Genomic DNA, 16,625 nt, shown 5'->3' on the forward strand with positions numbered 1-16,625 from the left:
ATTCTTTTCCGATTCACTTGATCAAATGCGATTCCAGGCCACGCAGATAATCGTGAGTCTGCCCCTTTTAAAAATATTCATGGAAAACAGTCTTAGGAATCTCTCGACGGAGAGATTGTAAATTCAACTAAAATCTGTAATACTTACAATTGTTAAAATAGCTTTAAAATAGCTTTAAATTGATATTATTTTCGCTTTGTCAACTGCAAGTTTTATGGCTCCCACATTAAGCATTTTAAAAATGATCGTCATCACTCAATTGAATCAAATGAAAATTTTCAGACACAAAAATTGAAGTACTGTCTATAAAAAAATATATTTATTCGAGAACAATTATTAAGTCCTTAAATGAGAGGCTGAGAACGTGTTTGAAATAAAAGAAAGAATTAAGAATCTCAATTAGGTTTCGAGATACCGAAATATACCATTAATACAATTCATTATTAGACTCTGATTAGTAAAACATGACAATTTACAAGACCCACAAAAACCAAACTATAAACAATAAATCTCAAACAATAACTAATCCTCCGACTATATCCAAAAACTTTTCCAGTCTATTTTTGAAAATGGTTCCCGTCCGTTTCGAGCTTCCTTTCGTGTTCGTATTGCAAATTGGGGCTGTCAGATTAACAAAAGCTGCGACTACTTTTTCGTGTATGTTTTCATCTGTAATTACTAAATTGGTCAAAACGGCTTCGAAAATTTCGTTCACATCGTTTGGCAAAAGCGTGATCAAATGTAACAAAGCTTCCGAGCTTGCTTCGATATTATCATTTGATATGGAATGGTTAATCAAACTTCTGAAAATAGTTCTGATAAAATGTTTGCAAGTATTTATTATAACCGATTTCTCGTGGTCATTACTATTTTGACTAGCTGACATTGTAACAGCGTATTGGGCTAATGAAGAAATTGATTTCAAGGCTTGATTTGCTTCCGAAGAAGTCCCGTACAGCAACGCATTATCGATTGATGAAAACACGATTTCGTAAACCGATTCGTTCATAACTTTCAGCGCTTTCTCGGAATAAAACTCAAAAAGAGTCGCAATAAGATCAAAGTAAACATCGGATATTTTGGGCACTTTCAAGAAATCGTTATTCAGTGTCGGAGCAATTATGTTTAACGAGCTGAAGGCCGCTTTTGCAGAATCTATAGAAACAAATGTTCCGAATACATCAATGCTTTCAATTGAAGCAATGTTTAAAACTATCCCTAGGACAGTTTCAAGCCAAACGAATATCGAATCATCTTCATTTGATTTTGAGCTGATTTTGATTTTTAGTAACCCTTGGGCTACAAAAGTTTGCAAGTAGTTATAACAAACATCTAATAAACATTCTAGCTGTTTTGCTTTTAACGAAGGCAAAGCAATCGAGGTCAAGTCATACAGACAATAAAGCTGGCAAGTGACAATTTCTTCATTGTAAAGGTTCGACGACAAAATGTTACTAAAGCTTGCAATAATTTTGGATGTCATTTCGAATATCAATTCTGTATTTTCTGGATGACAGGCTTTGATCGACCCTCGCGTCAACTCAAGAATAAGGTTCAGTTCTCGAATGATTACAGCGCTATGATTCGATTTCTTTAGTTCATTATTGCGTAACACACAAACGTCAAAATTATGAACCAAAAGATTTTTCAGCAACAATTCTGTCATTTCAGGACTTTTCATAACTGCGATCATTAAACTTTGCATTAACGTCTGGCAGCAATCTGCAGATAAATTATTCCAAAACTGGTCGTGCTTTGTAATTAACTCGATAATTTCGTTCATTGCCGGGCATTTTAAAACGGCTTCGCGATTGTGCTGGACTAAATTTAGCAATAAATTTAGGGTTTCTTGGACTACGTTTGCTTCTGAATTATATTTCAGGATGTTAAGCAAAACTTTGCTCAACAAGGTTTCAACTAACCATTGACCTCCGCCACTTTCTTGACCGAAAATTGTTTTCATGCTAGTGCTGACCTCGATGGTCAAAGCGTCGTTTCTGTACAAAATATAACTTTCGCAAAGACGACTTAGAAACACCAAACAGTCCGAAGATAATTCTGGCGACAACATTGAAGGCATATCCGCATGCAAAAATCGGTTCTCTAAATTGATGTAATTAAAGACTGAAGCTATAATTTGAACAATTGGATCTATAACAATGTTTTCGGTTTTCACAACTGTTGCATAATCGATAAACATATTATGCAACAATGAAGCATCTTGTGTAACCGAATCTTGAGCGCGTAATGACAAATCAAGTACCTCATAGGGTACCGTCGGAGTTTCTCCAAGAGTTTCGTCAGCTAAGAGGTGGGAAGTTATCAAAACAACCCAGTGAAGATCTTCAAAGATCTTATCAATCCCCGAGTGATTTTTGTCAACAGTTAAACAATGGAAGAGCTGGGCCACAGAATGGTCCATGAGAGAGGTTACTAAAGGCACTGTTTTATCGAGGCAATTTCGCCCGACAGTAGCGATAGCATTCAACTGGTCAGCAAAAAGAGTTCGATCATTTTCTTCTGTTTCTTCAATTTCGGTTTCATCACACTCTTTTCGTAAACCCTCAGGCTCGCCAATATGACACTGCGCATAGAATGAAAACAATTCAAAACAAAGTTCTTGAACTTTGGGCAAAAATTGTCCAAAATTGTTATCTGTCAAATGAACAGCCCAGCTATTAAGTAACAATTGAAAAGCATCTCGAAACACGTGATCATCGTTATTTGATTCCTCGGTTGTCAAATATTGACAAAACTTAACTGACAATCGGTTAAAATCTTGGAAAAAAGAGAGCATTGTATTTTCGGGGAGGCTTGTCCAAATATCTTTACCGAAGCACACGCTTAGTTTGTTTATAACTGATGCGACTTCAAATGGATGTTCATAACATAGTTTGTCATTTTTCGTCAACTGAGAGTTTGTAAATGATATGAATTTGGACAAATAATCGACTTGCTCTTGTTTTTGAGTGAAAATATTGCCACTCAAAGACGCCAGAAGCATAATTGAATGCAACCATGGCTTATATAAAGATTCACTATAGGGCAGTTTGCTTCCCAATTGTATCAGGAAATCAACAGAGTCAGATTCAAGGAAAATTGTTTTCCATTCAAGTCCCGGTCTCAGAATTTCTGATGCCTCAGTTAACTGATTACGATTTGGAAATAAAAAATTCCAACTCAAAATACGCTCTATGAGCTCAAAAGAACGTTTTGCAAAAACGGTCAACTCTGAAGTGTTCACGTCGCTCATCAAGTTTCCATATATGCTCTGCATTTGTTTAATCAGAGTATGCAGAAGCGAAGGCAGATCTTTACTTTGAAATTCAATTTTTGATAATTTCATGGACTGAGAGGACACTTGGAGCTGCGAATTATAAACTGAACCAAATTCTGCAATCAAGGAATCCGCTAAATTAAATGCCAATAATCGCAAGGCTCTGCTGTCTGTCCTCAGAAGCTCAAAAATACTGTCAAAAAGTTTCGATTTCCCCCACGGGTCACCAGCTATAGTAGATCGTTTAACGATAACAGATATGGCACTACACAACTGCTGCGTGACATAGTTAGGCATAGCAGCATTTCTATGATTAGAAACAGCGAACTGAATAACTAATTCTAGCCACTCATGAACTTGCTGGACAGCTAAACTAGTCCAATGAGCAACAATAGCTTCTTTCAGAATGTTGAAAGTATAGAACAAAACGGGACTTGTCTTCAGGCTTGCATCATTTGATATCAAAACTCCTCGGCAAAAATCCAGAACAATCGTCTGCTTCTTAAGCTGCACTATGACACTTTCGGCCGACTTTCGTTCATCTTCATTCGCAGTTCCCTCTGAGAGAACTTTAGATGCCCAAACGAACGATTGTACAGACATTTGAATCTGAAAAAGAGCAGGATAGATCACAAGTCGATACCAACTAAGAAAGAAATCTCGAAACTGTATCGGAAACTCTACATACAATTAAGACGAATCTAACTCCTGCACATGGACTCATGCGAAGATAAGGAAATTGTGGGTCTTTCCCATTATAGCCCCCCCCCCATGAAATTATAGCCCCCCATTATGGTATAATAACCATGATTGGGGGCTATAGGTTATCTGACCACTAAGCTGGGGGAGGGGGGGCTATAATGGGAAAGACCCGAAATTGCAATCTCTCATCGAAGATCAAAAGGACAGCAGACACAAAATCAACAGGGTGCAGACCCCCGGGACCCATCTCCGAAGCCTAAACTAGCACTGTAGAAAACGGGGGTACGGCACTACTACGAAATATCAGAACAGTGTCTTTAAAATCACCTCAAAAACGCATTACCTTAAAATTCCAGCAATATGCTAGGCTCTAGAAGCCGCGTCAAAAAAATGAAAAATTATTGTTATACTAATCAAGTGTCTAGCCTCCCCTCTGGTGCAACAACGCTAAAAGTATTATCAAACTCAGTTGGACGTTCATTGCCGCAGCAGCCTCTCAGACAGATAATTGCACTGGTTAGGAGTGCGAAACGTATCTTCGTCGGAATGCGTTATTGCGTCCGTGTGTGTCGTGTTTTCGTCCGGAGATTTTTGTTGCTAGTTGCTTTATAGTGCGTGTTGAAGGAAAACATGAGCGGAAAAAAAGCTAGGCTGTTTAACTTCCGAAATTCGCATTTATATTATAGATTTTTAATTGCCTAGTGATATTTGTGTGCTTCCTCGGCTTCTTTTGGGATTGACTTGGCCAGCGAATTTTCACCTCAAAGAAAGTTCTTTTGAATCAGGACCCCCACGAGCCGTTCTTTTTGATGTAAAGTCGAGCGTTGGAATTAAAGCTAGTAGATTTGTTGTATAATATTTCGCCCTCCAGCAACTGAGATGATGGTATAACACCCCTTTGCACACTGGAAAACATGGTTTAGTGTAAAAATTTCCCCCACAAGGTCAGCCAATAGGTGTATTTTTTGCTTCAAGATTGCACCGACAGCAAATCGTCGCGGAATTCCGTTTCTATCAACGTAAACCGCACCGTTTCAGTAGCAAAAGAGTAAGCCAGTTCGAGCTCCTTTTTTGAAAGCTAAGCCGACTTTATCTTCGGGTAACGGGCCGAAAAAATGAGCATCGATCCTCTTCAGATACATTATCAAATAGATTGCTGACAGATCGCGGATGTCATCGCCTCTTATATGAATGTAGCCAACCTTAGGACAACATAGAGCGTCCACTACTGTAAAAGCTTATAGCTTTTCGGCTTGAAAACTTTGAGGGGGAGCAACTTTCTTGGTTCTCATCCATACCTAAGTGAGATTCCACTTCGAATTTCAAATTTTGAGATATCCAAATTGTAGCTGTTGGGTGAAAGTGCATTTAGCCACCATGATGTTCCGCTTTTTGCGGTTATATCAATTGCATAGGCCTCAAAATTATTTAGGTTGACTTTGACTTCCATCTTTTTTAGCTCTTAAACTTCATTAATATGATTAAAAATGAAAAAGCATAGAGAAATAGAGATATCCAGTTTAGCCAAATCCATTCAAACATAATTGCGAATGACCAAAACTGAGATCACAAAACCCTACTATCTGGTTGTTTTTCAACACCCACCGATTGTTCAGGCTGTGGTCGACCTCAAGTTTTGGTTCAGTAAGTGCTGATCCCACAAAGTCGCGGGACTGAATTCTCACTCATTGCGGTTGCCAACACTTGCCTTCCTCTTTGGTTGTCAAATTAAGGAACCAAATTCTAGTAGTAGTAGTAGTAGTAGTATATATTGTGATATAAATTGAAATATTTTTCAATTCTAGTGAGTCAAATTGATGCCAATCTCACATTGTGAAAAATTAACGGGCTTTCTCATTATAGCCTCCAGCTTCCAGGTCAGATATCCTATAGCCCCCGCAATCATGTTAAACATACAATAATGGGGGTTATAATTTGATGGGGGGCGCTAATGGGAATGACCCAAATTAACAAAAGCATTCGAACATATTGTTGCCTAATATGTAATTCCATAGAAACAGGGGAGCATTTTCCTTGCCTTGAAACGACAACTCTTTTCTTTGAACAGAATTTTTGAAATTTTTTTTGATAACTTGCCACCTTTTATTAAAGCAAATTTGAAGGTGACACTTTTCAAAATATAAATTTTTTAAAAGACATTTTAGACAAAAATTTGTCAGCAAATATTTGCGTTATACGTCATAAAATCTATGCCCAGGAGGCACACTAAAAAAAACATGCCGGCCAGAAAACAGCCGCAATAGCTTTGTAGATCTGCAGCTTCAAAAATAGAGTTAAATAACTAGACAAAAAAGAATTTCTCTTCAACGCTGAGTTGTTATATTTTGATGAAGAATCTTTTTAGCTTATTACTCCTCTCATTAGCGGCCCTTCAAAATCTTTAATTAGAGTAACAAACAAACACTCAATTAACTTTAACACTTTGAACTTAAGTAAAGAAACAAGACTTTGAGTAAAGTAAAGCCGGCTCTTTTCCGTTTGTGGCCCCCAGTTTCGTGGATGCATATTATTTGCAGACCCAGACACAGGTAACACAGTTTTACATAATGATTACTCTATAATGGAACACAATCTCTAATTGGGGGCGCATAACGTACGGGGAGCACAAACAGAATAATTCGAAAAGTTGAATTGAGAGTTAGGTAAGTCACGTATGACCACAAAATTAATCAAAAAAGAAAACAAAAATCTCGCTCAACCCAGCGTGAAAATGTCAGCAGGCACGAAATCCGGTTAAAGTAGCTAAACTAGCATAATTCCGGAAGTGACTCGAAACGTCAACGTTTCACAAAAAACCGCAAGTGCGGTTGATACCAAAGACTTTTGTATTAACCAGCAACTCTTTTTCTCACATCGTTTGATTTTAAAAAATTCCTGAAATTTATACCGCAGTCACCACGAGAAAATGGCAGCAGAATTTCACTATACTATTTTAAAACAATTGGTAACGTTACAAAAGGTCCAATTTTCTTAAAAACAGCTCAATGAGAGCCCTGTAAATAGGCACGAATAAACTGATGATGCTGGTCTTGAAAAAACAAAACTTTGTAAGTAACTGTGCGAATTCAAAGTCACATTGAGAAAACATAAGGCAGATAAACCTCTTTGAAAAAATTAATTTTTTCAAAATAAAAATAATAAAAATAAAGACTCACGGTAATTATGACAAAAATAAAGTATACTTTTTCATTGCAATAAGATAGAAAAAGAATTCGAGCTATGTCAAAAATAAATTATGGATAGAAAAACCAAAAGCAAAAGAAAATTATTCAAAGGCAAATAAAAATTGTTTAACAACAACAACAACGAGCCCCTCCGCCCAAAAAAAATCAGAAAACTTAAAAAAACTTGTAAAACGTTTTCAAATTCTCAGAGCCTAATTCTGTCAAATAAAAATTTATTGCAAACCTAAATTGAGAAAAATTTAATAAAAAAATGTCTTTAAACTTTTTAACAACTGAAAAAGCAAAAAGAATAAAAAATCAGGTGCAGGTGGAATGCTAGAAAGATAGATGCTAATATGTACAGAATCAAAAAACAATGGAAGAAACACAAAAACAAAAAAAACTACTTCCTGTCTATTGAATGATAAAACTCAAATTGAAAAGAAAAACATACATTTTAAAACAAAAACGTTCTAAACTTTCAAAAAACTAAGAGCCATCCTCCTGTACAGATTAAAAGAAGTTGAAAGAGAATTAAATGATTAGAAAATCTAAAATATTTTGCAAAACAAAAATTTTAAAGCTGCATTTACGAAAATGTTTTTAACTCGCTTCAAAAACTTAACGTCAAAAAATGGTTGAATTATTGATAGAGACGAAATCAAGATCACTGACGTTGCAGAAAAGATTTTTCAAGTAAAACGAACCGAAAAACAAAACAGAAAAATTGGAAAAAAAAATTTCACATTCGGATTAGCATGTGCAGACGAAAAAATTTCCTCGCAAAAAAATCTCATAGTAGAAATATGCATTAAGTATATAAACTATCAAAGGAAAGTTATGTACTGTTAAAAAAAATAAACTGTTGCTAAATGAACTGTGAATAATATTGTTGAAAAAAATAAGTCTGAATTTATTCAAAATTGAGAATTTTGATGGATAAAAAGCCAAACAATGACTATCCAACTAATAATTTGAGCTTGATTTGAGTTTTTCGGCTCTGCAAAACGCTGTTGTATCAATTCCCAAGATCTAAAAATCGATATGACAAGACATAAAAAACATTTAACGAAATTATAAGCCAAAAAATGGGCCAATCAGACAGAAAACCGGCTCAAAACCATTATCTGTTTGAGCAATTCTAAAAAAAACATTTTTCAATCTCGGAAAGTCATTAACTAAACGTAGCGCAAGATAAAAAAAACTCTTCTTGCTCACAAAGGTTAGTTCACATGGTAATTTTACTCACTTTCGCTTTTAGTTCAAAACACCGTCTGAAAACCAACACACCTTTTTGAGTCAGAAAAAAATGAGAGGGCCAATAATAACCTTAGCTACAGCTTTGAGACTATTAATCAGTGGGTGCCTTTTTTCCACTCATTATTAGTCAATTTTAATTTACTCTTATTCGAAGAGTTGTTTTTCTAGACTATATATTGAAGTCTTCAGATCATTTCCGCTAAAGCTTTTCTTCTCTATTGTGGGCAGCCCCATTTATAAAATTTTTTTCCTGGCCGGTTCAAATTTATCATCAGAGAGCTTAAATACGCAAAATGGGGGGAGGGTTTTTTTATTTCAATGACGAACGCCATATATTACTTGTTATTTATAAATTGTCAAACATAAGGGGCCAGAAATTATAACCAGATAAATAAGCGTTTCGTATTGTATTAACAAAAAAGATAGACATTCTTTTAATTAAGTTCATAAAAAAATCAGACCAGGACTAAAAATCAGCGTCCAACTAAGTGATCTTCCAGTAATTGTTAATTGGACGTTAGATAAAATAGTCACAAAAAAGGTTACAATGCAACCCTCCGAGACGGAACAAGACCTCAAAATAAATAAAAATCAACAAAAATGAGCATAAACCGATTTTTTTCTGCCCAAAATATTGCAAGTTGACTTAATAACTGAGTGATATTCAAATTTTTTTACAGCAAGAAAACTGAGAACTTGCTGGCTCAACTTGGAATGACCTTTTGACAAAAATTCGGATTCACTCGTGGTATTTAGAGTTACATCTAATAGAAGCAATCCCATCTAAATTGGCCAAGCCAGCCGATATATTAACACGAACAATTTGAAAAATCAAAAGAAATATTTCCCTGTGGGACAACACCTGCTTGATTTTTGTGGTACAATGCACATTTTTAAACAGGACATTCTCGATGCATAACGAAGAGTTGCACAACTAATGACAATTGATAAGATCGACATCAAAAAATTAAAACCGCAAATATTCTGGTAAATGTTTATTCCAAATTTTGTCAAGACCGACATCTTTCAATAAATTAGAAAAGAATGCGAGCAGAATCTGCTTTAGGGTTAATGAAAACAAAATACCTGGGAATTTCGAAAATTCTGGTATAAAACGTTTAATTTTTAGTGTTTTGAACGTAATTAAAATGTTGTAATTGTAAAATTAACTGTAAATAATTACAAAACAAGTTGTCGTTTTTTTATCTCATTTTCTACAATTCGATAGATATAATCAATGAAAAGAATGTATTCTTTATAATAAGAAATTTTTTTTTGTGAATCAGTTTTAAAAAAACTTGAAGATGAAACCAACGTTTGATAACTTTCATTTTGTTTTATATCAAATTAGTTATTATTGAGAGTTCCTTTTTCCGTGCACATTTTGTATTGTTCAAATGTATCTTTAAATTGATAAAATATACAAAAATGTCAGCTGAGAAAATTGTAAAACAAAACATAGACAGCAGTAAAACACACCCAACTAATTGCAAAGGTGAATGAGATTAACTAACAGCCTCAGCTCCTCAACCTCAGCTCCATTTGAAGAATCAACAATATCGCGCAGGCTGCCTAAGTCCTTGAACCACGAAAGTAGAGGATGGAACTCCATAGGAGACCCAAGTTTATTTTTGTCTTAAGATATGATATAAGCGTAGCTGTCCTCTTGTCGCGCAGAGAGATTTGATGCCATTTGTTTCAGCGCTTATGGAGCTCATGGGACAACTCAACCAACGCATATGAAGACAAGTGGACAGACAAGTGGATTTTGCCTCCTTCACGTCATTTTCTTTGTGTTCTCATTTGTCCTTTTTGACAGTTAATGATACCTGTAGGCATGACTATCTCCATCAGGTCACCTTTTTGCTCTGGGGTTGTAAGTTTTTACCTCAATGTTAACTTTGTTTAACCTGGATTCACAAGGTGCGTTGACCTTGATGTGTACTCTTCCATCAGCATCAGTTGCCGTTGATTTAAGAACAAAAGTTTCCCTTTGTTCAATTATTTTTAGATTGAAAACTTACTGACTTAGGATTCCTAGCCGACATTTAACTTGACATTAATTCATCGTTTTCAAGCACTTCGTGAGTTTTATTCAGTCATTCTTCGTAGAACATATCTTTTGAGAACAAAAGTTTCTAAAAGCCTAAACAAGTAGCGTGGTTATAATCTGGGACTTAGATTTCCATAAGCTGAAAACTTGTGATTTGATTTTCAAAATTTTAATTTATTGATACCGCACTCGTTTTCAAAAGATACACACTTTCTGATTCACTTTCTGATTGAGAAGCAAAATGTGTAAAATCACACGAAACCTTTTTTTCTGGTCCCAGACATAATCAACCAATACCTATCACATGTTCAATATCAATTGCCTGAATACGAATTGGTATACTCACTTGATATCATGCACATGATGATTTATGTTTTTTTTGTGGAGAAAACAATGCTAACTTCACGAACCAATCATCATTACATTTTCATCATCTGTTGCGTTTAACTCTTAAATTGATAAAATTTGATTTGAGCTCTTGATCGATTACTATGACATAAAGCTAGTAAACATCACATGTTACCTGAGGTACGAGAAAATGTGAATCAAAGTTGATTGCACGGAAAGTAAAAAAAAAGAACTAGTAACTGGTTATATGAATGGGACGAAACTTGTGCCTATAGCGACGGTTGCCAACCATTAATTCTTATTAAAAGATTTGATGACCAAATTTGTCTCTCCTTTCACCTTTCAGCGCGAGTGTTTGTTATCTGCATTGGGACTCGGTCAGTAGAGGATAAACTTTTGTATCTTGGTTCGGGTCTTTTTGAAAGTTCAGCTGGCAAGTGAACTTTGTATTTGTAGAAACTTGAGTGATTGGCTGGATGTCTTCTTTTATCTAAAAGGATCTTGTGTAGCTGGCTAATGATTATGTTTTGAGAGGGAACTTGTGTTTCGGGCTGAGGTTTTTTTCTGAGGATCTGAAAGCTTGCGTAACTGTCGGGATAAGTTTCAAAAAATTTTTGGGGGTGTTTTGAAACTTCGCCTGCGAATCAGATGTTTCCGAACCATAAAAGAAAACTATCAATAGAATGTGAAGTTTTTATGCAGGATGAATTTATACAAGGATTAAATCGGATCAGTTAATATTCGGGAAGAGCTTAGATTAATGCGCTGTTTTTTTCTTTTCCCTACTTTTGTTCTTCTCTGTTCACTGTGGTCATCGTATTGTTTGAGGCAATCCACTTTCGTGCGCAATTCCCGAAACAAATTTCCTAGCACCACGACACACGGTTTTGTGACTTAATAGAAGACCACCACACAGAGAAAGTCAACCAGTGAACAATTCTAATATTTGAAACAAGTCACCTCCCGAAATTTTTCGGTAAAACAAAATGAAACAAACATAAGAGTTTTAGCGTGCTAATAAATCTTATTCACACACACTGCATGCTCTTGAAAACAACCTATCTGCACTGAGAGTTAAAATCAAACTTAAAAAAGTAAAAATGCAAGAAAGCAAAAAAAGTCCAAAAGAGAAATGATTTGCAACTTAACACAAAAATTTAATTTGAACAGGATAAAATTAACAAAAAAGCAAATTTTTGATTGACAGATAAATTTATAGGGGAAAAGCTAATGAGATAAGTAAAAACACCAAACAGATAAAGATATAATTAAATTCAGTTTGTTTTATTCTCAAGTAATTGAGAGTTGATTTAAATGTCAAAAGAAAAAGTTTTTATTCGACATGACGATGATTTTATGTATTTTGCGGAACAGTTTATTGCTCGCATGCCCTCATTGAAATTAATGAGTTGTTTTTTTTTCAATTGGGAAGACAATTTTGCAGACTATACGGTAAATGTTAGAAAAAGCGCATTTCAAGGACAACACAAACAAGCTGCAAATAAACCAATAGATAAGCTCGACAATAGATAACGAGTCAGTTCAGTTTTTCAGGCCTCATAAAGGTGATGGTATTAAGATATTGGATGTTGTTTGCAAAAGACTTCAGAGTTCTCAGAGGCCACAACTACATAAGGTTTTTGAGAAATAACTGGCTTCAAGAAGAATTCAATAAAAAAAAGAAAAATTCAAAAAATTTTGCGACGACTACCTAAAGAAAAAGAAAGCGTCTTAACACTTATACAAAATATTAAAAGATGAAGAAGGTTTCAAGGAAATCAAGCAAGACTTTAGCAAGTTGGATAACGAAAACTCAAAAAAAAGTGGAAGTACATTTTACAATATAAAACGAAAGTGTTTCAATTGCAAAAAGGTAGGACTTAAAGTTAAAAGTTGCATTCAAAGGAAATCAACTAAAGAAAAGCATTGCCGCAACCAATAAAGTGCTTTTGAAGTGATGAGCAAGGTAACATCTTCAAATTCTGTAAGTATTATCAAATATTTTCCAGCCGGAGCAGGAAGTGTAGTCAAATCAATCACTCAGGTTTTGAGAGTTTAGTTGATCAACAAAAAATTTGGAGGAACAGTGCTTCTCAATTTTTCCAACGGTAGACTAGGATTCTGACGGTTAACTAATGTTACATTTTGGAGCAACACGTTATATGATTAAATGACACCTTGTTTGTTGAAATTGACAAAAATTCTTAGGAATAATAACTAAAGTAAATAGTTGAAAAAGCTAACAGAATTAGTGGGGAAAAATTGAAAAAACTACGGACACAAAAGACTTCCAATTAAGACTAAGATCGCCAAACGAGCTAATTGTGTTTGAAGTTTTATCTTTGATCTCAGTTTTGAAATTTGAAATAATGGTTTTGAAGTAATTGGGTTTTGTTTTATAGGACCTAATATAAAAACCGAAAGATGACTAATTCTGATTTGAGTAAAATGACAGTTTTTCCTTTTGGAAAATAGTGACTAAAGCAACCTGGTCAAAAAATTATAATTGTGCTAGCGGGTATCGTCTATTTTTTTAAAGCATAAACCCTTGGGGTTTAATAATATAGAGGATCTTTTGTAAATACAACCAAAGGACTTAAAGTAAATTAATAGAAGGTGGATAATTGAGAGGTATGTCAAATGAAAAATAGAAGAATTCTTGTAATGAAATATTCCTGCAAATGAAGACGTCAGAAATATTTTATATAGATAAACGAGTGCCTAAGCCCAAAGAAGTCGATGGCCATCGATATGTAATTGGCTTTGTAGATTTATTGAAGTATTCATCAGAAGGGTATTTCCTAAAGAAAAGAGACGAAGAAGTAGAAAAGGTTGAACATTTTCTACAGCTATAAAAAAGCCAGAAAATTTAGCGTGCGACCACGCGAGCAATTTTGAAAGAGACGAAAAACTATTGTAGAACAAACGGAGCATGAGAGTCTTCAGCACCTTAAAAACTTCAAGAAACGTTAAGGTTGAGCACATCCGATGAAAAATTACCAGTAATTGCGAGATGCCTTTATAAACAATCTGTACCTGATAAGATGTTCGGCCTTACGCAAAGAACATTTCAAACTAAGATAGGAACTTTGATTGTTATTTAGTGGTCAAATAAAAACAATTGAAATAGTGTACTGGAAATAACCGAACCAAGAAACCCCGAAATTTTTGGATGAACTGCTTTTGTCATATTGAGGAATCCTTTCGAAGAAAAATTGACCAGACTTCACATAGAGATTCTTTTTGAGGTCACCAGATATCGGCATAACTTATCTGATAGGATTGAAAGATGAAAAAGCTATATTGAAAGATAGATTTACAAAAATAACGATCAGATTACAGAAAATGTGCAATTCGAAATCATTGAGTGAGGAAGAGATGAGGTTAGAATAGTTAGCAGATCTGAACTCAGTACCAAATGAATGTGAAATAACAAATTTGACATGATAAGTCAACTGAGGTAGCATCAACAGATAAAAAATTGTTTGAAGCAATACGAACGGAGTAAAATTTTCTTAATTGAAAATAAAAAATCTGGGGACTTGTCAATAACTTGGGAGAAAATGTAATAAGAATATTGGTAGCGATGGATTGTAGTCCGGTTGAGAATAGAGAACATAATGAAACCGATTTACCGACAACTCGTATCTCAAGCGACTAAGATGCTTTTAATTTGTGTAATGTGTGAAGACTTCGAGCTCAAGCAAATAAATATCGAAACAAAATACTTAAAGGCTGACTTGGGCAAAATAAATTTCACTCGACAATCTGAAGTTTTCGATTTATAAAATGCGCAAGGGATTCTACTAGACTTTAAGCTAATGAAAGGTTTATAGGCGGTTGGAAGAATCTGGTAGAAGTTGATACTTACATCTAAAATGAAGTTTAGGTGATTCATTCACGATGTGTCTCCTTAAGAAAAGTGAGGAAGATGTTGAAAGAATGATCTGTTGTTGAGTGGATTATACCGTTATTTTAGGAGTGCGAAAAAAATTTGTAAAGAATTCGAAAAAGTAACTCTGTTTTAAAAAACCGAATAACGCCACGCCAAAACACTCAGTCGAAGTTGAATTAATCGTAAACTAAAAGCAAAAAAACTTTTTGTGGGGTTCAAAGTCTAAGAAAAACGCTTTATACGTAAGTGTGATAAATCCTGAATGATTGGACCTGAATTATTTCATATTCTGACAAGGCAAGTAAAATTGACAGTAGAAAAACTACGAGTGGTTGCTGTTTCAAGCTTGACAAAGTTTCAGGAGCTATCAGGTGATTTGGCAAATTACAATATGTGTCAATTTCCAAAACTGAACTTGAGCTGAACGAAGTAGTTAAGGCAAGAAAGGAGATTGTACACTTAGCAGATTTTTTGAAAAAAACGACATAGATGTTGAGCAGCTTTTGCAATTTAATGTATAGATCAAGCGTGTAATGGTTTTTGTAAAAAAATTTTTAACATAGCAAGATTAGGCACTCTGCATTAAGAGTGCAGTTTATTTACATCTTAGTCAAGACTAGACTAAAAAAGTTCATCTACCTGTCCACCGATCACAAGCCATAAGACACGTTAATAAACATTTCAAGGAGAAAAAAAATTATTTTTTTTCTGAGGTTCTTCAGGGTTCAAACACTGCATATGATTGGAGTGTTTCTGAATGTGTAATTTCATTTTTATAAATACAGAAACGAACACTCATATAAATTCCTGCACGTGCTGACTTACATTCTTGTTGTTGAGAAAATAGTGCTAAGTTAACATCCTGTTTATACTGATGAATTCCACAATTTCCACCATATTGGCATATGAATTGACAGCACTTGACTTCTGCTCTGGATCAATTACTAAGAAAAAAGCTAGTGAAAAAATCTGATAGCAAAAATCAGAAGCTGTAAATCAAAAACGACCGTACGGAATGTTATAATGCCGTAGTACCTGGGTATATAAAACTGTTGCGACTTGAGCCTATTGTCACTGTTGCCAATCAATAATTCTATTTGAATTAGTCTCTTTCAAGTTTTGTCACTGCGTTTCCACCAACCGATTGGTTAAGAACATCAAGCAATACCCACGGAATATACTTTTAAGCCTGGAAATTGTTTTACAAACCGTTAATTGATCATCGAATAGTGTATATTTTGAAGAAGTGTTTACTTTTGCCGAAAGTTTTCATGCTGCTTCATGGTTTTCAAATTTTCAGTTATGCACTATTTCATAAAAGACGTTTTTTTTAAAGCATGAAACATGAAATTTGAATTTTTGGTAACAAACAATACGCGCTGTTTCACTCCTTTTGGGTTAAATTTCCGGAAGTTGAAAACAATCATAATAAACGAGAGCCACCATTCTGAAATCAAGTATATCACATTAAAAAACATGAATTTTATCGTGATGGGTTTTACTAATTATATCAGCTTGCTTGAAGGCCATAATGCTAGGTATAATTTTTATACCTAGATCATATATCAACAGTTTGAAGGGTAAATACCATTCCTAAAGTTATACTGGAAATGTCTTAAAGCATTTTATGGTTGTAATCTTTTTTGCAACCTCATCGTGTTTCTCGAGCTCTATTATCAAAGTGTTGTGCTGTTATATAGTATTATGGTATGTGAAAAAAGTACGTGGGCTTGGTGACAAAAAAAGTTATGCTTTTTAAGCAGGTGATCGAAACAAGATGGCTCCCATTTTAAAAACAATTTCCGCAAAGGTACCGAGCTGGGAATATTATCAGCAAAGATGCTCTCCGCGCTAATGAGTTATGTAACTACCTGGCTTTGTAAGATATCTCCACAAAAATCAAAC

At 34.7% G+C, this 16,625-nt stretch overlaps 2 protein-coding genes across 2 annotated transcripts in view; one reads left to right on the forward strand and one right to left on the reverse strand.

Annotated features, from left to right (window-relative positions):
- The window catches only part of LOC142345946 (uncharacterized), a 280,658-nt gene that overhangs the window by 6,606 nt on the left and 257,427 nt on the right, over nt 1-16,625 (forward strand). The window lies entirely within an intron of this gene.
- LOC142345578 (exportin-4-like) lies at nt 380-3,882 on the reverse strand. Its single transcript, XM_075397698.1, has one exon. The coding sequence runs from the start codon at nt 3,878-3,880 to the stop codon at nt 512-514; it is 3,369 nt and encodes a 1,122-aa protein (XP_075253813.1). The 5' UTR covers nt 3,881-3,882; the 3' UTR covers nt 380-511.

The sequence above is a fragment of the Convolutriloba macropyga genome, chromosome 9 (genome assembly GCF_964194025.1).
Source record: "Convolutriloba macropyga chromosome 9, txConMacr16.3, whole genome shotgun sequence".
Lineage (NCBI taxonomy): Eukaryota > Metazoa > Xenacoelomorpha > Acoela > Convolutidae > Convolutriloba > Convolutriloba macropyga.